This window comes from Helianthus annuus, chromosome 16 (genome assembly GCF_002127325.2).
Source record: "Helianthus annuus cultivar XRQ/B chromosome 16, HanXRQr2.0-SUNRISE, whole genome shotgun sequence".
Classification (NCBI taxonomy): domain Eukaryota; kingdom Viridiplantae; phylum Streptophyta; class Magnoliopsida; order Asterales; family Asteraceae; genus Helianthus; species Helianthus annuus.
In genome coordinates this window covers 5,129,105-5,150,693 of record NC_035448.2, presented here as the reverse complement: position 1 = coordinate 5,150,693, position 21,589 = coordinate 5,129,105, and the positions used below count along the sequence as shown (strand labels likewise).

General features: G+C 37.9%; 4 protein-coding genes across 4 annotated transcripts; all 4 read left to right on the top strand.

The window, feature by feature from the left end:
* Positions 1-279: 279 nt before the first annotated feature.
* Positions 280-3,147, top strand: LOC110915894 (putative UPF0481 protein At3g02645). Its single transcript, XM_022160638.2, has 2 exons — positions 280-363; positions 2,027-3,147. The coding sequence occupies exon 2, from the start codon at positions 2,260-2,262 to the stop codon at positions 2,932-2,934; it is 675 nt and encodes a 224-aa protein (XP_022016330.1). The 5' UTR covers positions 280-363; positions 2,027-2,259; the 3' UTR covers positions 2,935-3,147.
* Positions 3,148-5,963: 2,816 nt separating this feature from the next.
* LOC110917709 (putative UPF0481 protein At3g02645) lies at positions 5,964-8,285 on the top strand. The gene is made up of 2 exons (XM_022162171.2): positions 5,964-6,725; positions 7,404-8,285. The coding sequence occupies exons 1-2, from the start codon at positions 5,964-5,966 to the stop codon at positions 8,283-8,285; spliced, it is 1,644 nt and encodes a 547-aa protein (XP_022017863.1).
* Positions 8,286-9,315: 1,030 nt separating this feature from the next.
* On the top strand, positions 9,316-17,473 carry LOC110918873. The gene is made up of 5 exons (XM_022163152.2): positions 9,316-9,697; positions 9,928-9,972; positions 13,935-16,229; positions 16,312-16,723; positions 16,796-17,473. The coding sequence occupies exons 3-5, from the start codon at positions 13,951-13,953 to the stop codon at positions 17,471-17,473; spliced, it is 3,369 nt and encodes a 1,122-aa protein (XP_022018844.1). The 5' UTR covers positions 9,316-9,697; positions 9,928-9,972; positions 13,935-13,950.
* LOC110918874 lies at positions 17,418-19,527 on the top strand. Its single transcript, XM_022163154.2, has 7 exons — positions 17,418-17,552; positions 17,724-18,369; positions 18,451-18,577; positions 18,655-18,990; positions 19,074-19,259; positions 19,365-19,409; positions 19,495-19,527. The coding sequence occupies exons 1-7, from the start codon at positions 17,477-17,479 to the stop codon at positions 19,525-19,527; spliced, it is 1,449 nt and encodes a 482-aa protein (XP_022018846.1). The 5' UTR covers positions 17,418-17,476.
* Positions 19,528-21,589: the final 2,062 nt, after the last annotated feature.

The window sequence follows — 21,589 nt, the reverse complement described above, 5'->3', positions numbered from 1 at the left end:
TAGAGATAATGGTAACAAACTTATAGATGTGGCGGCCCGGCTGGAACGGCTGGGAGAAGACGGAGAGAACGACGACGTCCCTGTGGAAATAGTGTTGGGGACCGGTGAGGTGGTGACGGGGCTAGACGGGGCGGGGACGGTCCCCATACCGTTTAGTCTTACCTATTCACAATATAAAAAAGTGAGTGTAAAAGCTTCACTTTTCTCTCACCCCATAAACATTTATTTTTTATCATAGAAAAAAAATCGCACTCTTTCTCTTCCAATGAAAACAGAGATGAACTCTCGACTTTCTCTACCACATGACCGTGCCGAACAATAAAGAGCTTCATATAGATGAGGTGATTGAGATCGAGTATGAAGGTATATATTGTAAATTTTGTATCAACTAACAAAATCTGATCTACAACGTAGAGAAAGTGTAGAACTTTGAAAATATGATATGGATTAGGATCAAATACAAAGGATCCTAATTGTAAGAAGTGTAAGAAGGATTTATAGAGTGACAAGTGTCCAATAACCTAAAAAAACCCACTACACAAAAAAACCCACTACAAAAAAAAAAAAAAAAAAAAAAAAAAAAAAAAAAAAACCTTAAACATCCACCACCACCAAAAACCTAAACCCCCACCCCCCCCCCCCATCACCCACCCTAAAAAAAAAAAATTGGGTGTTTAGTTTTTTTTAGATTTTTTTTTAGGTTTTTGGGGGTGGGGGGGTAGGTTTTTTTAGGTTTTTGGGAAAGGTGGGGTGGGGTGGGGGGTGGGGGGGGTTAGGTTTTTTTAGGTTTTTGGGGGGTGGGGGGTGGTTAGGTTTTTGGGTGATGGTGGGGTGGGGTGGGGTGGGGGTGGGTGTTTAGGTTTTTGGTGGTGATGTAGTGGGTTTAGTTTTAGGTTATTGGACACTTGTCACTCTATAAATCCTTCTTACACTTCTTACAATTAGAAGCCTTTGTAGAATAACTTGACCCGATATGATATAACTATAGGATAAAAACACTCACTTACTAGCTCCCATATTTCGCTATTTTCTAAAAACGTCTTTATTCTCTTTAGAGTAAATTACGATTTTGGTCCCTGTTAATATATCACTTTTACCATTTTAGCCTAAAAGAAAAATTTTATCATCTGAGCTCCCAACGTCTTTTTTCCAAACCATTTTGGCCCCCTAACACTAACCCCATCCATTAAATGTTAGGAGCAAAATGGATTAGAAGAAAAGACGTTGGGGGCTCAGATGTTAAAAAATTCTTTTTTAGGCTAAAAGCGTAAAAGTGATATAACCACATGGGCCAAAATCGTAATTTAGTCTTCTCTTTAACTCTCATTTTATTAGAACATTTTGTGTTTAACTTGAGTTTATTTTTAATCCAAGTAACTAAAAGAATCATGTTTTAGTAACTTATTATAAGACTGTCTCCAATGCATCGGCCTGCATTTACTACATGCATTCTAGGCATCATTGTCAAATCAGCTTTTTACTCATTATTAACAAATGCACTCTCTCTCCTCTTTTTAACTCCAACCCATCCTTCCCACATCCACACTCTCTCCTCTATTTTTTTAAGCTTAAAAATTGAATGGGTCCACCTTCTCTCTCTACACTTGGTTGCACTTCCCCACCTACAAGTCTTCCCCTTCATCATCCACTCCATTGCATCCTTCCCACATGCAGCCTCCACGTCACCAAATGCCCCTTCACTTGAAGCATTGGAGGCCGTCTAAAGACCCAATTATATCTTTGTAAAATATATTGTATAAATATTAGCATTGTATACAAGAAATATAATAATGTAAAAAAATTATTTTTTATTCTACCCAATAACTTTATTGAGGATGATTTAAAATTAAAAACAAAGGAGATATGCAAATCATTAATGCACATGATGTTAGTAAATTAGTTCAAGTACCTCAAATCAAATCTAATCAAGTCTTATTACTAATAAAGTCACTTGACCTACAAAAACTATCAAACTAATTATAACTAACAAAGTATATTAGCTAATTACAATTTATACCCTTAACAGGTATTACTGAGGAAGCATGTGATGGTGATCAAGAGGAGTCTTTTGCAAAACCTAGTGATCTTCGAGGGTTCACAAATTACATATGGAAAATCCTCTCCAAATCAAACGCTGGTATGATAAGAATTTCCAAGAGAATTATTTTCGGGAGACCAGTCATTTTGGTAACCAAACTTCCATGGAGGATCATATCCAGCCTTCCAATACTAAAGCTCTTGAAAGAACCCATCTAACAAATGTTCAAAAATTTTCGCGGTGAAGAAGGACAAGAGAAATCAAACGACGAAAGTGGTGAGTCGAAAACGCCAAAAATAGAAGAGATAACCATCCCGTCGGTTACTGAAATGGCTAAAGCCGGAATCCTTTTCTCACCGGTTAATGGTGGAATATCCGACATTAGTTTTGATGTCAAAACATGTACATTGTACCTCCCAGTGGTGGAGCTGGATGTGAACACAGAGGTATATTTGAGAAACCTGGTGGCGTACGAAGCATGCGTTGCAGCGGGACCATTAGTCATGGCTCGTTACACCGAGTTAATGAATGGGATAATCGACACAGAGGAGGACGCAAAGTATTTGCGGGAAAGAGGGATAGTTTTGAACCATTTGAAGAGTGATAAAGAGGTTGCAGACTTGTGGAATGGGATGAGTAAATCTGTGAAGTTGACGAAAGTGCCGAAGATGGATAAAGTGGTTGCAGATGTGAATAAGATGTATGGTGAAACATGGAGAGTGAAATCATCCAAGTATTTGAAGAAATATGTGTTTGCATCTTGGCAGATTTTAACGTTGTTGGCTGCTTTGTTTATGTTGTTCTTGACGACATTACAAGCTTTTTGCTCAGTGTATGTATGCGCTCGAGTGTTTCATCAGCTCCCCGAAATTCCTGGATCTGAAGGAGCGACATGAATTTACTATGTGTGTTCATCTTTAACTTTGTCAGCAATGGCAGTCGGGGGTCATCATAAGCTTATTTTCTTTACATGTTAAAAATTAGGAGTCCATTTTATGTTTGTTTCTTTAACACTCTGATTTTCTATATAAACATTCAATGAATTCTGGTGATCGGAGGGTCAACTGACCCTCTTGACCCCCCTCTGGTTCCGCCCCTGTTTGTCAGGATTTGTAGTCTAGCTTCTATCTGGTTTAGAGTACTCTAGCCTTGTATTTCCTTTTGTATGCTATCATGTCAAAAACTACTTAATGGTGTTCAAGATATGTAATTACTACTTTGGTATGATGATACACATGATCATATAAGCTTATGCTTATATATTAAATATGAGAGTTAAGTAAGTGGTCATGTCACTAAACAACATTTATGGGGATAACTGCACATTAGATGTTAGGCTGCTGATAGAAAAATCATAAAACAATGTTTCTTTTTATGTCCTATTTCATCTAAATTTATTGGGTTTTTTTTCTTGTTTTCGTTTTGTCTTTTGTTATATTCTTTTTGAAAGATGTGAATTATTCGTGAATATGGGAGGTCTTGCATACATTGCATTAACCAGATTCGTGCTAGAGAGTCCACTCGCACAATAGATCCCCAACTTTAAACCACTCAATGAGAAACCACTATCACCCAAACTCGGACTTGAGACCTAAAGAGGAAAACTCACACAGACCCACCATATATGAAACTTAAATACCAGTGGCCACCACTAGAGCATGACTTTTTCAATCATTTCTAAACATAAATGATCATGGGTTTTCAATATAAAGACGTATTTGACATATATTGAAATTGATTCCCTGTTATTTTCTTTTGTCTTTATTTTAATTTTTTTAATGGGTTGTTAGATATATCTTCCCTCTAGTGTGGATGGTTTCTTGATCAAACTTTATCCAATTGGCTCTCTGCTTCAGAATTTTAAATGGACAAGAGTTTTTTAATAACTGGTGAAATTATTTTGTTGCAGTTTTATATCCGCATATAGAATTTTGTTTCAATATCTTAGAGAATTCCTTTCAGAAAAGAAAAAAAAAAATCTTAGAGAATCTCATTCTTGTGATATTTCATAACATTACAAAAGAAAAACAACAAAACCTATCTTTAGAGATAATGGTAACAAACTTATAGATGCGGCGGCCCGGCTGGAACGGCTGGGAGAAGACGGAGAGAACGACGACGTCCCTGTGGAAATAGTGTTGGGGACCGGTGAGGCGGTGACGGGGCTAGACGGGGCGGGGACGGTCCCCATACCGTTTAGTCTTACCTATTCACGATATAAAAGAGTGAGTGTAAAAGCTTCACTTTTCTCTCACCCCATAAACATTTATTTTTTATTATAGAAAAAAAATCGCACTCTTTCTGATAGGGTTAAACCCTAAAAGAGAAGAACTAGGAGAATATTTGGAGAAGATAGGAGAATTTCAAACTTCAAATCTGATTTCCTTCCATCATATTACGTACATAAATAAGTAAATAACCCAAACAATTACATTAGACTCCCTAACTACTAATAATTAGTAAAATACCCCTAAACTATTATTCTTCACGTAACAATACTTCCCCCTTAAAAGATTCTTGACCTCAGGAATCACAAAATAGAGAAAAAAAATGCAGCATCCATGAGTTTGGGTCGACTCATTCCAGGGTGGACGCCATTCGGTCCTTCCGATTGCAATCGGAGAAATCCTAGCGATGCGCCATGGTGGGCGCCAATCATTTACGGAACTCGCCTTTGCCTTTAAACACACACCAAAAAGATTGTTGTTAACAACGTCAATTATATCATCATCTGGAAGGGTATCAAACTTCCTACCATATTTGACATGAAGACCTTGACGAACAGGAACCGCATCACTGTTCGGAACCATTAGGCCAGCCTTAACAATATTGTATAGTCTAGTTTCGGGTTCTTCGCAAGCGCCATTAGCAAGGATTATGCAAAGTGTGTCTCTATGTTTTCTTCCTTTATGAAGAACGGTGTCTTCATTGAAGGGCTGGAGCTTTTTCACTGTCTCATGTAGTGCAACAATGGAATTATCATTGTTAATATTTTCATCAATAACAATTATGTCTTCTGTCTTCCGAGTACCCGTCCGCGAATCATTGCTAAACAGCCCTTTATCTGGGCCGCTGAAGCCGCCTCCGCCGCCGCTAAAACTGCCACCGCTTGAATGCTCCTTGAGTGCTCGTAAGATCTCTTCTTGTTGTTTCATCGACTGTTCTTGTTGTTTCAACTTGGCGGCTAGGGTTTCTTGGAGATTTGAGATTGCCTTGCCATGTTCCTTGAGAGTGCTGTCAATTTCTTGATTGCGAGTGTTAGTCATGGTAATCGAAAGTAATTCCGACCGGAGATCGGAACGGCTCTGATACCCTTGATAGGGTTAAACCCTAAAAGAGAAGAACTAGGAGAATATTTGGAGAAGATAGGAGAATTTCAAACTTCAAATCTGATTTCCTTCCATCATATTACGTACATAAATAAGTAAATAACCCAAACAGTTACATTAGACTCCCTAAACTACTAATAATTAGTAAAATACCCCTAAACTATTATTCTTCACGTAACACTTTCTCTTCCAACGAAAACAGAGATGAACTCTAGCAATGATTGTTGGCCGGAAAGGTTTGTTGAACGATTTCTTTACTTCTCTTCTCTTCACTTTAAGTTCATGGGGTGCGATCACGAAATTTTATGGGGTTCGATTCGGATTTAAATCCGCATATAACACTACTGTCGTTTTCTTAAGGGGTGTGCCCGCCCCTTTAGCCTACCATAGGTCCGTCCATGGTGGCTACACACATATACACCCTAAAAACTTCTTTTTCATTTATTCAGATTCCAACACACATATCACATTGTGTTCTTTAGAATAATATATCACTCGATCAGTCACTTTACTAGCTAGCTAGTGTGTATATATGTTGCTAGTGCAATACACTACCCTTATCACAAGCATATATTCAACTCCATCGCCAATTTACCATGCATTCCTCACCCAGCTTCGTGAAGTACGACTTCGACGAAACAAAATGGGTCGAAGACATTCGTAAATCAGTTGACGAACAAGACGATGAAGAAAAAAAGAATATTGTTTGTGTCTTCACTGTCCCTAAAGTGCTTCAAGCCACCGATCCCAAATGCTATATCCCACAACAAGTCGCGTTAGGCCCGTTCCACCATTTGCTGCCCGACGTCCACAACATGCAGAGGAACAAGGAGGCTGCTGCCCGAAGAACCCGAAAATACATGAATGATACCTTCGAGAACTTTGTGAAAAAAATGAAGGAAGATCACGAGGCTGAGATCCGTGCTTGCTACCATACGTTTCTGAGTATGTATGGTGACACACTAGTGTGGATGATGGTTGTTGACACGGCGTATTTACTTGATTTTCTTCAGGTGTATTTAGATAAAAAGGAAGGTGTGAATACGAAGGACGTTACAAAGGATCTGTCTCATATGGCGATTCTTCGAGATGTGGTGAAGGTGGAGAATCAGATCCCGTTGTTTTTACTCAGGAAGATGTTGGCCTATATAAAAACTGGTGAACTAAAGAACTCAGATGATGCTGATAACATGTTGAAGACAATGTTGAAAGAGTTGTATCGCGATCTTACTCCGTTTGTTGGAGAAGAATTGCGGGATCATGTTCCCATCGAAAAGTGTGTTCACCTGCTCGACTTTCTCTACCACATGACTGTGCCCGAAGCCGAATTCTACAGCAACACAAACCCTAGCACAGCGGTATGAGAGATTATGTTAGTTAAGCTTTATTGTTATATTATTATTATCAAATACCACCATGTCAAAAATCTTTAAAACTACCCTTAAGCCATAAAACACTGTCGGCGCCTTAACCTTGCCATAAACTATTTTTTTTTTTTATTTTAATAATGTTAAACTCCTTAACCAATCAAAGCCCACCACCAATCCTAATGGTCAAACAAGTGCATCGACATTTACACCATGTTCCCGGGTGGTCTTTGTGGCAAAACATACCCGCCTGGCCTACCCTTGTGGGTGGCGGCGGTGTTATGACACAAAAAGGAACCAATGAGTGGCCCGTCCCCCCTAACTAAAAAGGATGTTGGATTAGGGTTTCTTTATACACACCACTAACAATCTAATCTCACACCGTTTTAAAACACATGTTTGAGTTAGTACAAAACGGCGGTTTGAAGATCTGCTCTTGCACCATAAACCCCTCTTCTTTTAAAACTTTTAACAAGGTTGTTTGATGATTTGTAAAATGGCCGTTTATGACGGTTAGGGTTTGCGTCGTAACTCTTTATCTTTAAACGGCCGTTTGAATTTTTCGTCGAATGGTCGTTTGAGCTTGGGGTGGTATAGGATTACTAGGCCCTACATTAATCTTATAAACATAAATTGTTCATCAATAATTTAGTATATTCTCTCTGATAGAATTATCATGAGATCGACATGCCGGACGATCCAACCAGCGACTTGCTAGTTCAAGATGAAAAAGAAGAATCTTTAGCAAAAAGCCCTGATGTTTCAAAGGTTTGGAATGTCATATTGCAAGTAATCAAGAAAGTAGGTGTTATCAAGAAATTCAAGTTGGGGAAGCCAATGGCTGTGTGTAATAAATTACCATTAGTTTCTCTACTCAAACCAATATGGGAAAGCATTTTTGGTAGAGGACAGGAGAAACCGAAGGACGAAAATGGTGAGCCAAAAGCCCCAAAGATAGAAGAGATCAAGATCCCGTCGGTTACAGATATGGCCAAAGCAGGAATCCGTTTCAAACCGGTTGAAGGTGGAATATCCAACATTAGTTTTGATGTCAAAACATGTACATTGTACCTCCCGAAGGTGGAACTGGATGGGAACACCAAGGTTTATTTAAGAAACCTGGTAGCGCACGAAGCTTGTGTTGCAACGGGACCATTGGTGATGGCTCGTTACACCGAGTTAATGAATGGGATAATCGACACAGAACAAGACGCAAAGTATTTGAGTAAAAGAGATATAGTGTTCAACTATTTGAAGAGTGATAAAGAGGTTGCTGATTTATGGAACGGAATGAGTAAATCTGTGAAGTTGACAAAGGTGGATTACATGGATACAGTGGTTGCAAATGTGAATAAGATGTATGACCAAACATGGAGGGTGAAAATTTCCAAGTTATTGAAGAAATATGTGTTTGCATCTTGGAAGATTTTAACTTTGTTGGCTGCTTTGCTTATGTTGTTCTTGACTACTGTACAAGCTTTTTGCTCGGTGTATAGTTGTGTTCGAGTGTTTCATCAGCTCCCAGAGATTCCTGCTCAAGGGGTCGAGTGAGTATACTATGTACTATGTGTGTGTTTTTCTTTAAAAAATTAGTAACTTGTAAGACTTTGACTTAAGTATATCTGTGTGCATTTCTTTAAAATAACTACTTAAAATAAGTCAAGTTATGTAATGACAACTTTTGTAAGATACAAATAATATAATATCATTGTGCTATCAAGAAAACGACTAACTTTGGCTATGTTTATCATTGTGCTATTAAGAAAACGACTAACTTTGGCTATGTTTATAAGCAGTGGAATTTCCACGCACCTTGCGGAAAGAAATATATGTATGTTAACAAACAAAAAGTATTTTAGACCTAATTATGTAAAAGTTGTGTGAGAAAACATAAAATAAAACAAAAAAACGTTTGTGACGATAACTCGCCACGTTAGATTTTAACTTGCTTAGAGCATCTCTAACGATGGTCAAAGTCTATCCAACGGACTGCGTAGTTAGCATGTCACATCATTCTAAACCATAACCACTCCACACCCTCACTTTTCCTCCAACAATAAACAACTCCAAACCTCCACATCAAACCTCACTTTTTACACTAAAAAACAAAAAAAAAAAAATAGAATAAGTTTGTGAGTAGGTGGTCCCTACCATTTCGAATCAACCTAGTCTGCTCAAGCAAACCGGACCACATGAGTCAAACACCTCCAACCGGACCGTTGTTTATGCTCTTGTAGAAAAGATCATAAACGGTGTTTCTTTTTATATGTCCTATTTTAACAAAATTTATTGTTTTTCTTCGATGGATGTTATAAAACATCCGTCCGCGTATCAACGTAGAAATCTAAACATATTTCACAAAGGATTGCTTTGTTTTTCTATTGTTAGTTGTTGTTTTGTCTTTGTTATACGTTCATCCAATTTCAAATATAAAAAATCGATCATGATATTTTCAGTAAAGAGGAATTTGATATACTGAAATAGACACTACTAGAAAATTAGGCAATTGTCACCAAAGTTTTGCTACCGAAAAAAAAAAAAGGTAGCAATCTAGCAAATTAAGCGTGCTTATAGAAATTGATAGCTAAAAGGTGGCAAAATTTGTCACCATTTATTTCCCATCACAAATTCGTGGGAAACAAATTGCCATTATCTATATTGGGTTTTAAAATTGTGACTAACGAAATTCGTGGGCCAGATTTTTGTAATTGTGACCGGAAGAATGGTGGCAACATTAAAATTTAATTTGGGGATTGAATTGCCACTGTATTAGTCACCATAAAATTTGAGCGGGATTATTTTTATTTTTAGAGCGCCATATATTATCCACAATTAACTCACATAACCAGCCTCTCCACTAATTAGGGTTTTGATTGAATATTAAAACAAGAAACATAATACTACGTACCCTTATACATCATTCCATCAACCTCTGAATCGAAGAACTGGAGCTTCTGCATAAGGTATGATTCTTGTTCCTATGAGACCCTAGAACCCTAATTGAATGCAATTTCCTTTTCTCCTTGATGGAATTCTTTTCTTCAAAATATCAATCGATGTGGAATTAATCATCTACATGGTATTGAAATATCAATTATTTTAGAGTTCTGGTTTGTACGACCTTCTTCATGTGTAATTGAGTTTTTTTTTTCTTTTCAATAGATGGTTAACAATAGTTTTATTTACTTTCCAGTTGCTGCTGCTGGATTGAGGTTCTGTTTGTGCTTCTGTTTGACAGGTAACTTTTATTTCATTTTTTTGAGTGTTTGTTTTATGGATTATTGAATGTTCAGATGATGATAGGGTTTGTGATTGATCAGATATGGATTTTGAGATATATAATTGTACGATTTATGTTTATATGTAGCCATATTATTTGGAAATAAGTCAAACTGCAAACCAACAATATAACCAGTTCTGTTAAGTCCATTAAAACCATCAGTTGACCGGTTCGATAATGGGTCCGGTTATCAGTCATCTGTTAACACGTTAAGTTACAGACCGAAACTGAACACGTGAAGTACATTCTGTTTTCTGGTTATCTTTCTGGTCTTTTCCAACAGCGGGAGTCGGTCCACCATTCCCATTTAAACAGCCAGCTAGTTCCTTTGACTCAGATGAGGTGTCGGCATCCTCGATCGGAAGCATCTGTTTTGATCCCTCTAAAGCCACACCTGGTACAATGTTTTGATCCCTCTTTATTACACTTCTCGTCTGACCCGACCCGAATGACGACCGACTCGAAAATTCTAACGTTCGGTTGTGAAAAATCTTAAGACCTGAAAAAGCGGACCCCGTTGAAAAAAAATCATGGGTTCGCCACTGTGTGTGATTTTAATTTTCATTATTTTTTTTAAATTTTTTAGATTTTTTTTTATTTTTTAGGATTTTTTTTATTTTCTTTAGTTTTTTAGATTTTTTTGATTTTTTATCATTTTTTTTAATTTTTAGAGGTTTTTTATTATATTTTTTTATATGGATCGATCCGAGCCCGAGCTTCACTTATCGAGCTAGAGCCGATAAGTAAGTGAGCCCGAGCTCGTTTGGTAAGTGAGCCCGAGCCCGAGCCCGAGCTTCGCTTATCGAGCTCGAGCCGACTCGCGAGCCTAAACGCGCCAAATGTTTATTTAACTTTCCATTAATTATATTACATATATATGTAAAATATATTTGAGGTTGTCTTATCGTTTTAACGCAGCAGCGCCGGCTGCAGAAACACAGCAGCGGCTGCTCCAACTGAACACTTACGATCATTAGATAATCAAATTCAATAGCTGCAATTTGATTTGCTTGTATAGCATTGATTTAAAAACTATATAATTCACTTACTGCCTCATATTCTTTTTTCTCCATTTTATTGTTTACACACCTTATTTTTATTATAACTATATAATATTAGTACATATATTTTTATTCAGCATGTTAAAAACATGCTGAATAAACATTTGGCGCGCTGCTGCGTAACGCAGGTGTTTAAAACACCACTGTCGCACCTGATCTTGTTTATAAAAGGGTGGGGCATGTAATAACCTGTTAAAAAAGAGTATATTAAATAAATTAAGACAATGACTAAATTACCCCTTTATCAAGTTAGTTTTGTTAGAGTGTTAGTCATTTTGGATGGATTTAGCAACTTTTCCGTGGGTTTGGGTTTAGTCTAAACGGGTTCGGGTCAGTTTCAGGTTGAACCCGCGAACCCGTTTAGCTAAAGCGCAGGTCGGGTGTGTTTGATAACGGATCAAACGAGTTTGGGTCGATATGGGTCAAAATAGCCATAGTTATCAAAAGCGCGCGCTTTTGGAGCATAGGCGATTTTTTTGAGCGAAAAGTTATCAGATTATTGAAGTTTTGAGCGAAGGTTTTGTTTCGTTAACCGAAGAACAGGGACAGAATACCAACCCCAGAGCCAAAAGAAACAAGCCAAACTCGGAATCAAGATCCGGTAATAGGCAACCCATGTACACCAGCTCCAAAAGTCCCAGCTTTGGGTGTTCAGCAACGAAAACAGCAGATCCATGTACAGCTTAACAACGATCAGCCATCTTTTATACCCACCCAGCCTCGGCTGTATTGAAACCAAGGGTATAATAGGAACTCCAACTAGCTGTTACAAATCTTCTTTATTCCAAGAATTAATTCCTTATGTGATGAGGCTCCTAAACTTATAATGGATTTAAGGTCAAGATGGGTTTTTGTCAAGATGGATTTGGGCATGATAGGCTAAAAATATATATAAATAAAAAAACGAAAAATAAAAAAATCAAAAAAATTAAAAAAAAATAAAAAAATAAAAAAACCCATTCTGACCCGGACCGTTTCAACCCGAACCCTTTCCGACCCGAACCCATTCCGACCCGAACCCGTTTCGACCTGAACCAAAACAACCCTTTTTGTAATTGACCCGTTCCGACCCGAACCCGTTTTAAGGGCCCAAATCCAACTTTCACGTAATTCTGATGGGCTAGGAGACTTTCACAGCCCGCGGTAGGTAAGCCCATGGGTATCGTGACCCATGGCGCTACCCAAAACAATCAAATCGGCCTAACTAGGATTTGCGGCACGCAGAAAAGGACACTCAGACCTGTCGCGACGCGCGACAGGCGTCAGTTCTTCATATTTTCGTTTGTTTCATCTTCTGATCCTTTGTTCGAATACCCAACACTTGGATTTCTCGTATTATGGATCGTAATCTTCATCTTTTCAGCTACTTACTGCATCTCGATAATCAAAACGCAGCCACTGCTGCTGCTGTGTTTATGCAGCCGCTGCTGCGTTTATGCTTTGTATTCTTATTCTTATCCTTATTGTTGTTTTCACTTATATTCTTTTTCTTCCAATAACAAGTTCACTGCTACACAGATCAAATAACCTTTTGTTCTGTCCAGGGGCGGATCTATAGCCAAGAAAGGGGTTCCCAGGAACCTGTTCGGTTTGTAATTTGTAGTGTTAAGTTAAATAGAAAAATACTAAAGGAACCCTTTAATATTCTTTTGGGGAACCTGTAACATAAACTGTGTAGTGGACTGCTGGTAAAAGCCAATTTTGTATGTAGTTGATGTCTCAAGTTCGAGCCTACCAAGTTCTTTTTTCCTGTTTTTTGTGGCTTTTTCCTGGTATTCTACCTTTCAATGCATTATTTAATGTTTAAAAACAATAAGTTTCATGGTGTTTTGCCACTCAACGCATCATTTATCAAGAAACTTAATGTGTTCAAGATAAATGGGAATTTTGAGATTTGTTATAAGCATTCACTAGTTTTAGAAGAATTGAATCTTGGGACTTTCGGCTATGGTTTTCAATATAATATTTTTTCGTTTTGTTATTTATATGTAAGGATTTAGATTCAGTTTTAAATTTTGGATAGTATTGTATTCATTTTCTGTAACTAATTATCAAATCAATAATATGGTGTTATTTTGGAATCTTGTGATATTTGCATCAGTTTAATTAAATGAGTTTTCTTACATCATGCACAATGTAATAAGTTACACAAACTGCTGTAGCAAGAGAAAACCATGTGTAATCAAAATTCATTACAACAACCAGTCATACCTTAAAGATTGTACACAACTTCATGACGAAACTTACCTGAACCATCGAACTGACCCGAAATTTTTTATTTTTCGGACATTGGTCGCTTCTCCTGTTCGATTGCCAACTCCTGCTATATAATACCACATCACCGCTATCCGGACCCGTTTCAACCCGGACCCGTTCTGACCCGGACCCCTTTCAACCCGAAACCGTTCCGACCCGAATCAAAACAACCCTTATTTTAATTGACCCGTTTCGACCCGAACCCGTTTTGACCCGACCCAACCCGACCCGTTTGCCAGGTCTATTGGTAAGTATATATTTATTTTGACGTGGCCATATGTTTATTTGACTTACCTGTGGATCTGCATGTTTCTAGTAGAATAAAAAAAAGTGTTGAATAAAGAGTATGTATGTACAGTAAGTACATAGCAATGATCTGATATATCAACCCAAGTAACCTTTAATAGATTATTCATAACTTCATTTACAAAATACATATTTCTATTTGTTTAATTTAGTGAAATTAATTTATTAATAATTTTATTTTTAGAATTAAACTATTAGCATTAAGTTGAAGTTTCCATATGTTTTGTTTTGGATTTTGATTTTGCCAATGGTTTTAGAACACGACTTAATCCTCTTTACTTGAACCAATAATTTTAGGGAGCATTGATTAGTAATGGCGTGGTTTACCAATCGACAATGGATGTATGAAAAGACTGATACTGACGGATTTCTTAGTTCTGAATATTGTGACAATGTGGATTTGTTTTTGGACTTTGCATTTTCTAATGATGTAGTTGTTGATAAGATCAATAAGCATGGTGAGACAATATTTGAGATAAAATGTCCTTGTTTTAAATGCCAAAATATAAGTTATAGAGATAGAGCCACTATTCAAAAACACTTGTATAAGGAAGGTTTCATGCTTCGTTATGAAAAGTGGAGTGAACATGGCGAAAATTCTATGCGTGACGTCGGACAATCTTCTACTACAATGGAAGTTGATGATAATGAAGATGGTTACAGACGCATGGTGTTAGATAACATGGATGCATGTGGTTATACTTCAAATACTTTGGAAGGACATGTACCGAATCCAGAAGCAAAAAGCTTTTATGACATGTTACAAGCAGCTGATGAACCATTATGGGAGGGGATGAAGGCTACAAATTGTTCAAAGTTACAAGCTGCCACGAGTTTCTTAACATGGAAATCACTTTTCAACGTGTCTACCGCAGCTTACAACTATAACATTTCCATGGTTAATGCATTACTTCCTGAAGAGAATAAGCTCCCGAAAAACTTTTATGAAACAAAGAAGAGTTTGGAAAAGTTAAGTCTTCCTTACGAAAGAATTGACGTTTGCAAAAACCATTGCATGTTATTCTATAAGCAAGACAAAACATTAACGCGATGTAAATATTGTAAGGAATCTCGTTATAAGAGTCACAAAAATAAGGTACCTAATTTGGTGATGTCGTACATGCCAATTGGTCCTAGACTCAAGAGGTTGTATATGTCTTCAAAAACAGCCAAAGATATGACATGGCACCATGATCACAAAACAACAGAGGGTAGCATGGCACATCCAAGTGATGGCATCGCTTGGAAGCATTTTGATGCAGTGGATCCTGACTTTGCAAAAGAGATTCGAAATGTTCGTCTTGGGTTATGCACCGATGGTTTCAATCCAAATAACTCCAACTCAATTCCATACTCATTGTGGCCTGTCTTTCTTACAATCTATAACTTACCTCCTTGGATGTGTATGAAAGATTCATTTATTGAAGTATGTTTGATTATTCCTGGCGGGAAGAGCCCGGGTCAAAACATCGATGTGTTTTTAAGACCATTAATTGACGAGTTGAAAGAGTTGTATAAGGAAGGCATTGAAGTTTATGATGCTTATCATAAAGAAAATTTTATTATGCGAGCTATTCTTTTATGGACAGTTAGTGACTTTCCTGCCTACGCAATGTTATCGGGTTGGAGCACTCATGGTCGATTAGCTTGCCCATATTGTATGGGAGACACAAAAGCTTTTCGATTAGATGCTGGAGGCAAAGCATGTTGGTTCGACTGTCATCGAAGGTTTCTACCAAAGACTCATCCTTTTCGTAAAGATGCAAATGGATTTCGAAGATCAACAAGGTCCTTATTGGGACCTCCACCTGAGTTAACTGGTTGGGATATTTTTGAAGAAGTCTCTAACATCCCAGTTGTCTATGAAGGTGAAACGTCTAACCCAAAGCGTAGAGATCCAGAATTTGGCAAAACCCATAATTGGGTGAAGAAAAGCATTTTTTGGGAGCTTGAATATTGGCCCATGTTGTTAATCCGACACAACCTTGATGTGATTCACATTGAGAAGAATGTTTTTGAGAATTTATTTCAAACGGTGATGGATACTTCTAAGACAAAAGATAATGTCAACGCAAGGAAGGATGTAGAAAAGTATTGCAATCGACCATCATTACATCTGTCGAGAAGAGACAATAATAAATTTTCTAAACCAAAAGCAACATACACTTTAACTAAACCGCAAGTAAATGAAGTCTGTAAATGGTTGAAACAAGTTAAGTTTCCTGACGGCTATGCTTCAAATATTGGGGGATGTGTGAACCTTAAGGATAATACCTTTTACAACTTTAAAAGCCATGAATGTCATGTCTTCATGCAACGATTATTTCCTATTGTCTTACGAGGGATGCTACCAAAGCAAATATGGGAATCAATACTAGAGCTTTGCACGTTCTTTCGTGTCATATGCTCAAGGGTTCTACACCTTGAAGATTTACGAAAGTTGAAGAGTAGTATCGTCATAACTATTTGCAAGTTAGAAAAAATCTTTCCACCTGGGTTCTTTGACTCAATGGAACACCTTGTTATACATTTGGCGAATGAAGCTATCCTCGGAGGTCCGGTGCAGTTTAGGTGGATGTATCCCTACGAGAGGTAATCATTTTTAACTTAATAACATATCAATTTCACATATTATATGTTAGATAACTTCTAACTTTCCAGTTCATTTTTATAGGAAATTGGGTCGATTAAAAAGAATGATTAAAAACAAAGGGAATATAGAAGGTTCCATTGTTCAGTCTAATCTTGTGGATGAACTTTCAAACTATTGCTCTCTGTATCTAGAGCCGACAGTTCGTGAACCACGCAACTTTGCCCCTAACATTCCTTGTTCTTCAAGTACCGATCTTCGATTAAGTATATTCAAACATCCTTCTCGAAGATTATTTGAAAAGGGTGGACATGACAAAATTCTTACACAAAAAGATAGAGACAAGGCTCATACTTATATATTACTTAATTGTGAAGAGGTTCTCGAGTCCGTTTGGCTATTTGATAATGAGTTGAGAGATTCCTTCCCACACTTTGATGAAGCAACCCTTGATAAAATGAAAGAGAAGGAATTTGCTAAGTGGTTGCAGGAGCATGTAAGCATTCTGACACACCTTTGTCTTTATGTCATAGCATTAAAAAAAACTAACATAATTTTATGAATGTAGGTTATGAATGTTCCAAATAAGGAACATCTAAGAGACATAGCCCAAGGGCCGCTTACTTATGTAAAATCTCACAAGGGATATTTTGTCAATGGTTACAAGTTTCACACACAAACAGCTTATGATGGCCGAGTCACACAAAATTGTGGTGTCTGTGTCAAAGGGGCTACGTACGACAAAAATGAAAACGACTACTATGGATTATTAGATGAGATCCTAGAGTTGGAATACCATAGCACCACCGGGCGTTGTGTGGTTGTTTTGTTTAGATGTACTTGGTTTGATCCTGTGAAGGGGGTAAGGGTAGACCCCAAAACTCATATGGTTGATGTTAAACCTACGGTAATAGGATGTGTTGATGACCCCTTTATCTTAGCATCACAAGCGCAACAAGTGTATTATACATCATATCCTTCAAAAGCAAAAGAACTAAATGGTTGGTTAGCGGTTGTAAAGACGACCCCAAGGGGAGTTTACCAACTCGCCCAAGATGTTACTGAAGTGGTGGAGGATGATGATGCCGACATGGAACATTTCTTTCAAGAGAATGAAAGGGTAGAATGCACAGTTACAGAGGATCTTCTCCCCATTTCTTATGTACATGAGAATGGAAGGTCAGAAGAAGGGAAGATGTCGACGATTATAATAATGATGAAGTTGAGTTTGAAGCCACACATTTAGCTGATGAGGGTTTTAACGATAATGATGAAGAAGTTCAGTTTAACAATGAAAATTCTGAGAATGAAGAATCGAGTGACAGGTTTGATTTATATATATGGTTAGGTTTTTATTTAGAATTGTGCATAATCTATTTTCCTTCCAAATAATGTTTTGCTTGCTAATTAGTTGTCTAACATTCAAAGTGATTGTAATTAATTTGTGTTATCAGATATATTTTTTTTCTAAATATTTATTGTTGCTTTTGTTGCAGATATCATGGCACGTACTATGGGTCGAGGTAGTGTTCCAGCTGGTGGTCGAGGTGTTGGGCAAGATGTTGGTCAAGCTGGTGGACGAGGTATTGGACGAGGTAGTAGTCAAGGTAGCCATCTTGCTACTACTCAAGAGGTTTGGCGTTGTGGTGGTCGAGTTTATATGCGAGGTGGTGGTCAAGTGGGTGATCGAGTAGTTGGGCGACGTAGTGGTATAGGTAGCAGTCAAAGTAGTGGTCAAACGGGTGATCGAGGAGTTGGGCGAGGTGGTGGTATAGGTAACAGTCAAAGTAGTGATCAAGCGGGTGATCGTGTAGTTGGGCGAGGTGGTGGTATAGGTAACAGTCAAAGTAGTGGTCAAGCGGGTGATCGAGGAGTTGGGCGAGGTGGTGGTATAGGTAACAATCAAAGTAGTGGTCAAGCGGGTGATCGAGGAGTTGGGCAAGGTGGTGTTCATTCCAGTGATCGAGGTGTTGGTGATGTTGATGTTGAGTATGATTTTCACTTGATGAATTCTCCTATTGAGAGTAGCGCTGGTGATGATGAGTCTGCTTTTCATGTTGCTCCCGCGAGGCGGGGAAGCGCTTCCCAAGCCCAAGTACCTGAACCTATCAATCGCGATTGGATTTGGGTTGTAGAAGGAGAGTAAGTACACATGTATTGTTTCTTTATGTACATAAAATATGTTACTAATATGGTTTTGTATTCATTGCTTTCAATTTGTAGATTTAGTAATCAAGGGACTGCTACCCGGACTATTTCATCAAATTTAATAAGTTTGTGGTCCGGTCCATGGGACAGCTGGAGAGATGTTCCTAATGAGCACAGGACACGATTGTTTGAGCGATTCCAGGTGTGTGTACTTAGACAATTTTTATTTAACTTGTTGGAATATTATGTATGTTTATTTAATTTTTTTTTTCTTCATAGATGTATTATCAGTGGGAGGAGAGAAACCATGCACCAATTTATAGGTGCTGGGAGAAGTGCATTGCTGGTAAATTCCCCACTTTGTTGCGTAACGTACGGAAGGAGGCTAAAGCTATGGCGAAACAACAAGGTAAAAATGTTGGAGACGATATGACCGATCTTATTGACTTTAAACCAACATGGATAAGATCTGAGATATGGAAACAAATGCTTGACCACTGGAACACACCTAAGTGGAAAGCAAAGTCTTTAAGAAACAAAGAGATTAGAAGTAGGGCCACCGGCGGCAAACATACGCTAGGATCTCAATCCTATGTGACCATGAAAAGAAAAGCGGTAAAAATTGTTAATTTCCCTCTTTTATTATATATATATATCATGTCAATATTATCATTTTTATTAACTTCCAAATTCTACAGGAAAGGAAACTTGGGCGTGAATTGACGATTCGTGAAGCATATAAGCAATCACACTGCAGGAAAGGAAGTCGACCATTGGATAAAGATCTAAGTTGTAGCAACTCACTAATTTTGGACGTTGATTCGGAAGGGGACGCTCAAGAAGAAAATCTTGTATGGGTTGATGCTAGGGCAGAGGAGACTTGGGTAAGTCAATTGATTAGTAAATCTAAACAAAGTATTTCGAAATTAAAAACACGAAGTTTATTACAATGAAATTTGTAAAATATAATTATGTGTTTATCCCATTAGGTTAAATATGAAGGTTTTCTTGGAATTCTTGTTCGACCTAATACAGTAAAATCTTGCTTTAGATTTGTTGAAATCTCTATCTCTATCTTCAATTTAATGTAAACATATAAATCATATTAATAATTTCTAGTGGTTTCTCTTTGATTTTGAGATGAATAATTAATTTGGTGTATATGTATGTATGACTAATGGGTTGGGAGATAAGTGATGTGTGTAAATGCAACATATAAATTACATAAAATAAGGCATAAAACTAACCTCTTTTAAGTACTAATGTTGGAAAAAGTGTGTTTTTGTCTTCCTTTTGTATTTTCAGGATTAAATGAGCTCAAATTAATAAAAGAAGCAAAAAGGCAGTTAAATCTAACATAAATACAAGAAAAGGAACAAAAGTGGATTGCCCGACCCCTCGACAGCATCCTCCCAAGCAAAACAGAGAAGGCAGAAGACTGAACACGCCCCGTGCTCAGCGAGCACGGGGCCGTGCCCAAGAATGAGCAGAAAAGACATACATGTAGAAGCTTCTATTGCTCACCACGGGGGCGTGCCCAGTGAACACGGGGGCGTGCCCAAAGTACTGCAGGCGCATTAATTGTAATTGTGAATTACAATTAATGAGGAGAGATAGTGTCAGACAGGCACGGGGCCGTGCCCAGGCCTCTGTTCAGCCTATAAATAGGAGTGCTTGGCTTCATTGCAACTCATCCCTTGGCACACCACCTCTCTCACACTTCATCCACCTCCCACCTCCATCACAACACCATCATCCACCACCATCATCCATTGTCCATCATAGAGTGTGTGAGTCGTCTCGGGATCCAAGATTGATCGTAAGAGTTCTTGACAATCAAGGCCATGTTTGCCTAAGTCTCTTACATCACTTGGTGAAGACAAGTGTTTAGTATAATACTTTTTATTTTTAATCTTTTGCACTTTTTATTTGGTTTTGTATTAATGACTTTAATAACTAGTTGCTTATGTTGAAGGTGACTTTTCCTTATCGTTTGTCCGTGGTGTCTTGGCATTATTTTACTGTCTATATAAAATAAAAGATTTTCACCATTCATATCTCCACGGTCTATATGGAGGTATGTTGGCTACCTGGTCGGGGGTTAAGGGAACGGTTTGGTAAGGGTCTTGCCCTTGTTCAGCGTTTAGAGGTCCTGCAAGGGACCTGGGTCAAATTTAGTAGGATCTCCTTCAATACCCAAAGGTATTGGATGGCGGGGATCCAAACTCTTTGACCCCCTCATAAGTTAACTACTATTAATACTATAACCCGGCTATTTAGGACTGTATCCCTGCTGACTCAGACTACTTAGTCGAAGGTAACGTCACCTCCAAAAGAGGGGCCTACCATAATTTGCATTAATAACTTAATTCATTATCTTTCAATAATCCGACCCTTTAGGATTGTATCCTTGCTGACTCAAACTACTGGGTTGAGGGTAACGTCGCCTTCAAAAGAGGGGCCTACTACAATAACTAAGATAATCTCTTAAACAAGTGCGAAAATAATAAAAGGTTATACTAATACACGAGTCGGATCCAAGTGATTCATCTTGTCTATCTGTTTTTTTTTTTTCAGCATTTAGTTAGTTTTATTTTCTTAGTTTAAAAATCTTTTTCTAACATTTTGATTTGATTAGACGTTGAGGATAAACCGGTACTAAAAGATCTTGTGTCCTTGGACGACCTCGGTATCTTACCAACACTATACTACGTCCACGATGGGTGCACTTTCCCACATGTGTGTTTAGTGTTAGTAAATATCGTGTTGTATAAATTTAAAACTTGGCTAAAAAGTGTAAAAAGGGCTTAAAATATATACCAAAAATATATTACACTACACGCACATCAAGTTTTTGGCGCCGTTGCCGGGGACACAAGGATTTTAAGAAAGTTAGGAATCAACGGCCTAATCATTTTTTTTATTTTCTTTTTAATTTTTTTAGGATTTTCTTAGTTTTTCAGCTTCTGCAGAGCTCAGCACGGGCCGTGCCCAGCGTTGTTACTGGCAGTTTTTAGTTTTCCAAGTTACAGAAGGCTGACCACGGGGCCGTGTCGGTGCAACACGGGGCCGTGTCCAACTCTCCAGTAACTGGGATCTGGAAAATAATCACTGTAACTCCGACCACGGGCCGTGTTCACTGAGCACGGGGCCGTGGTAAACCTTCTGACCAGCATTCTTTTCTGTTTTTGTTGCAGGACTTGGAACCAGACGC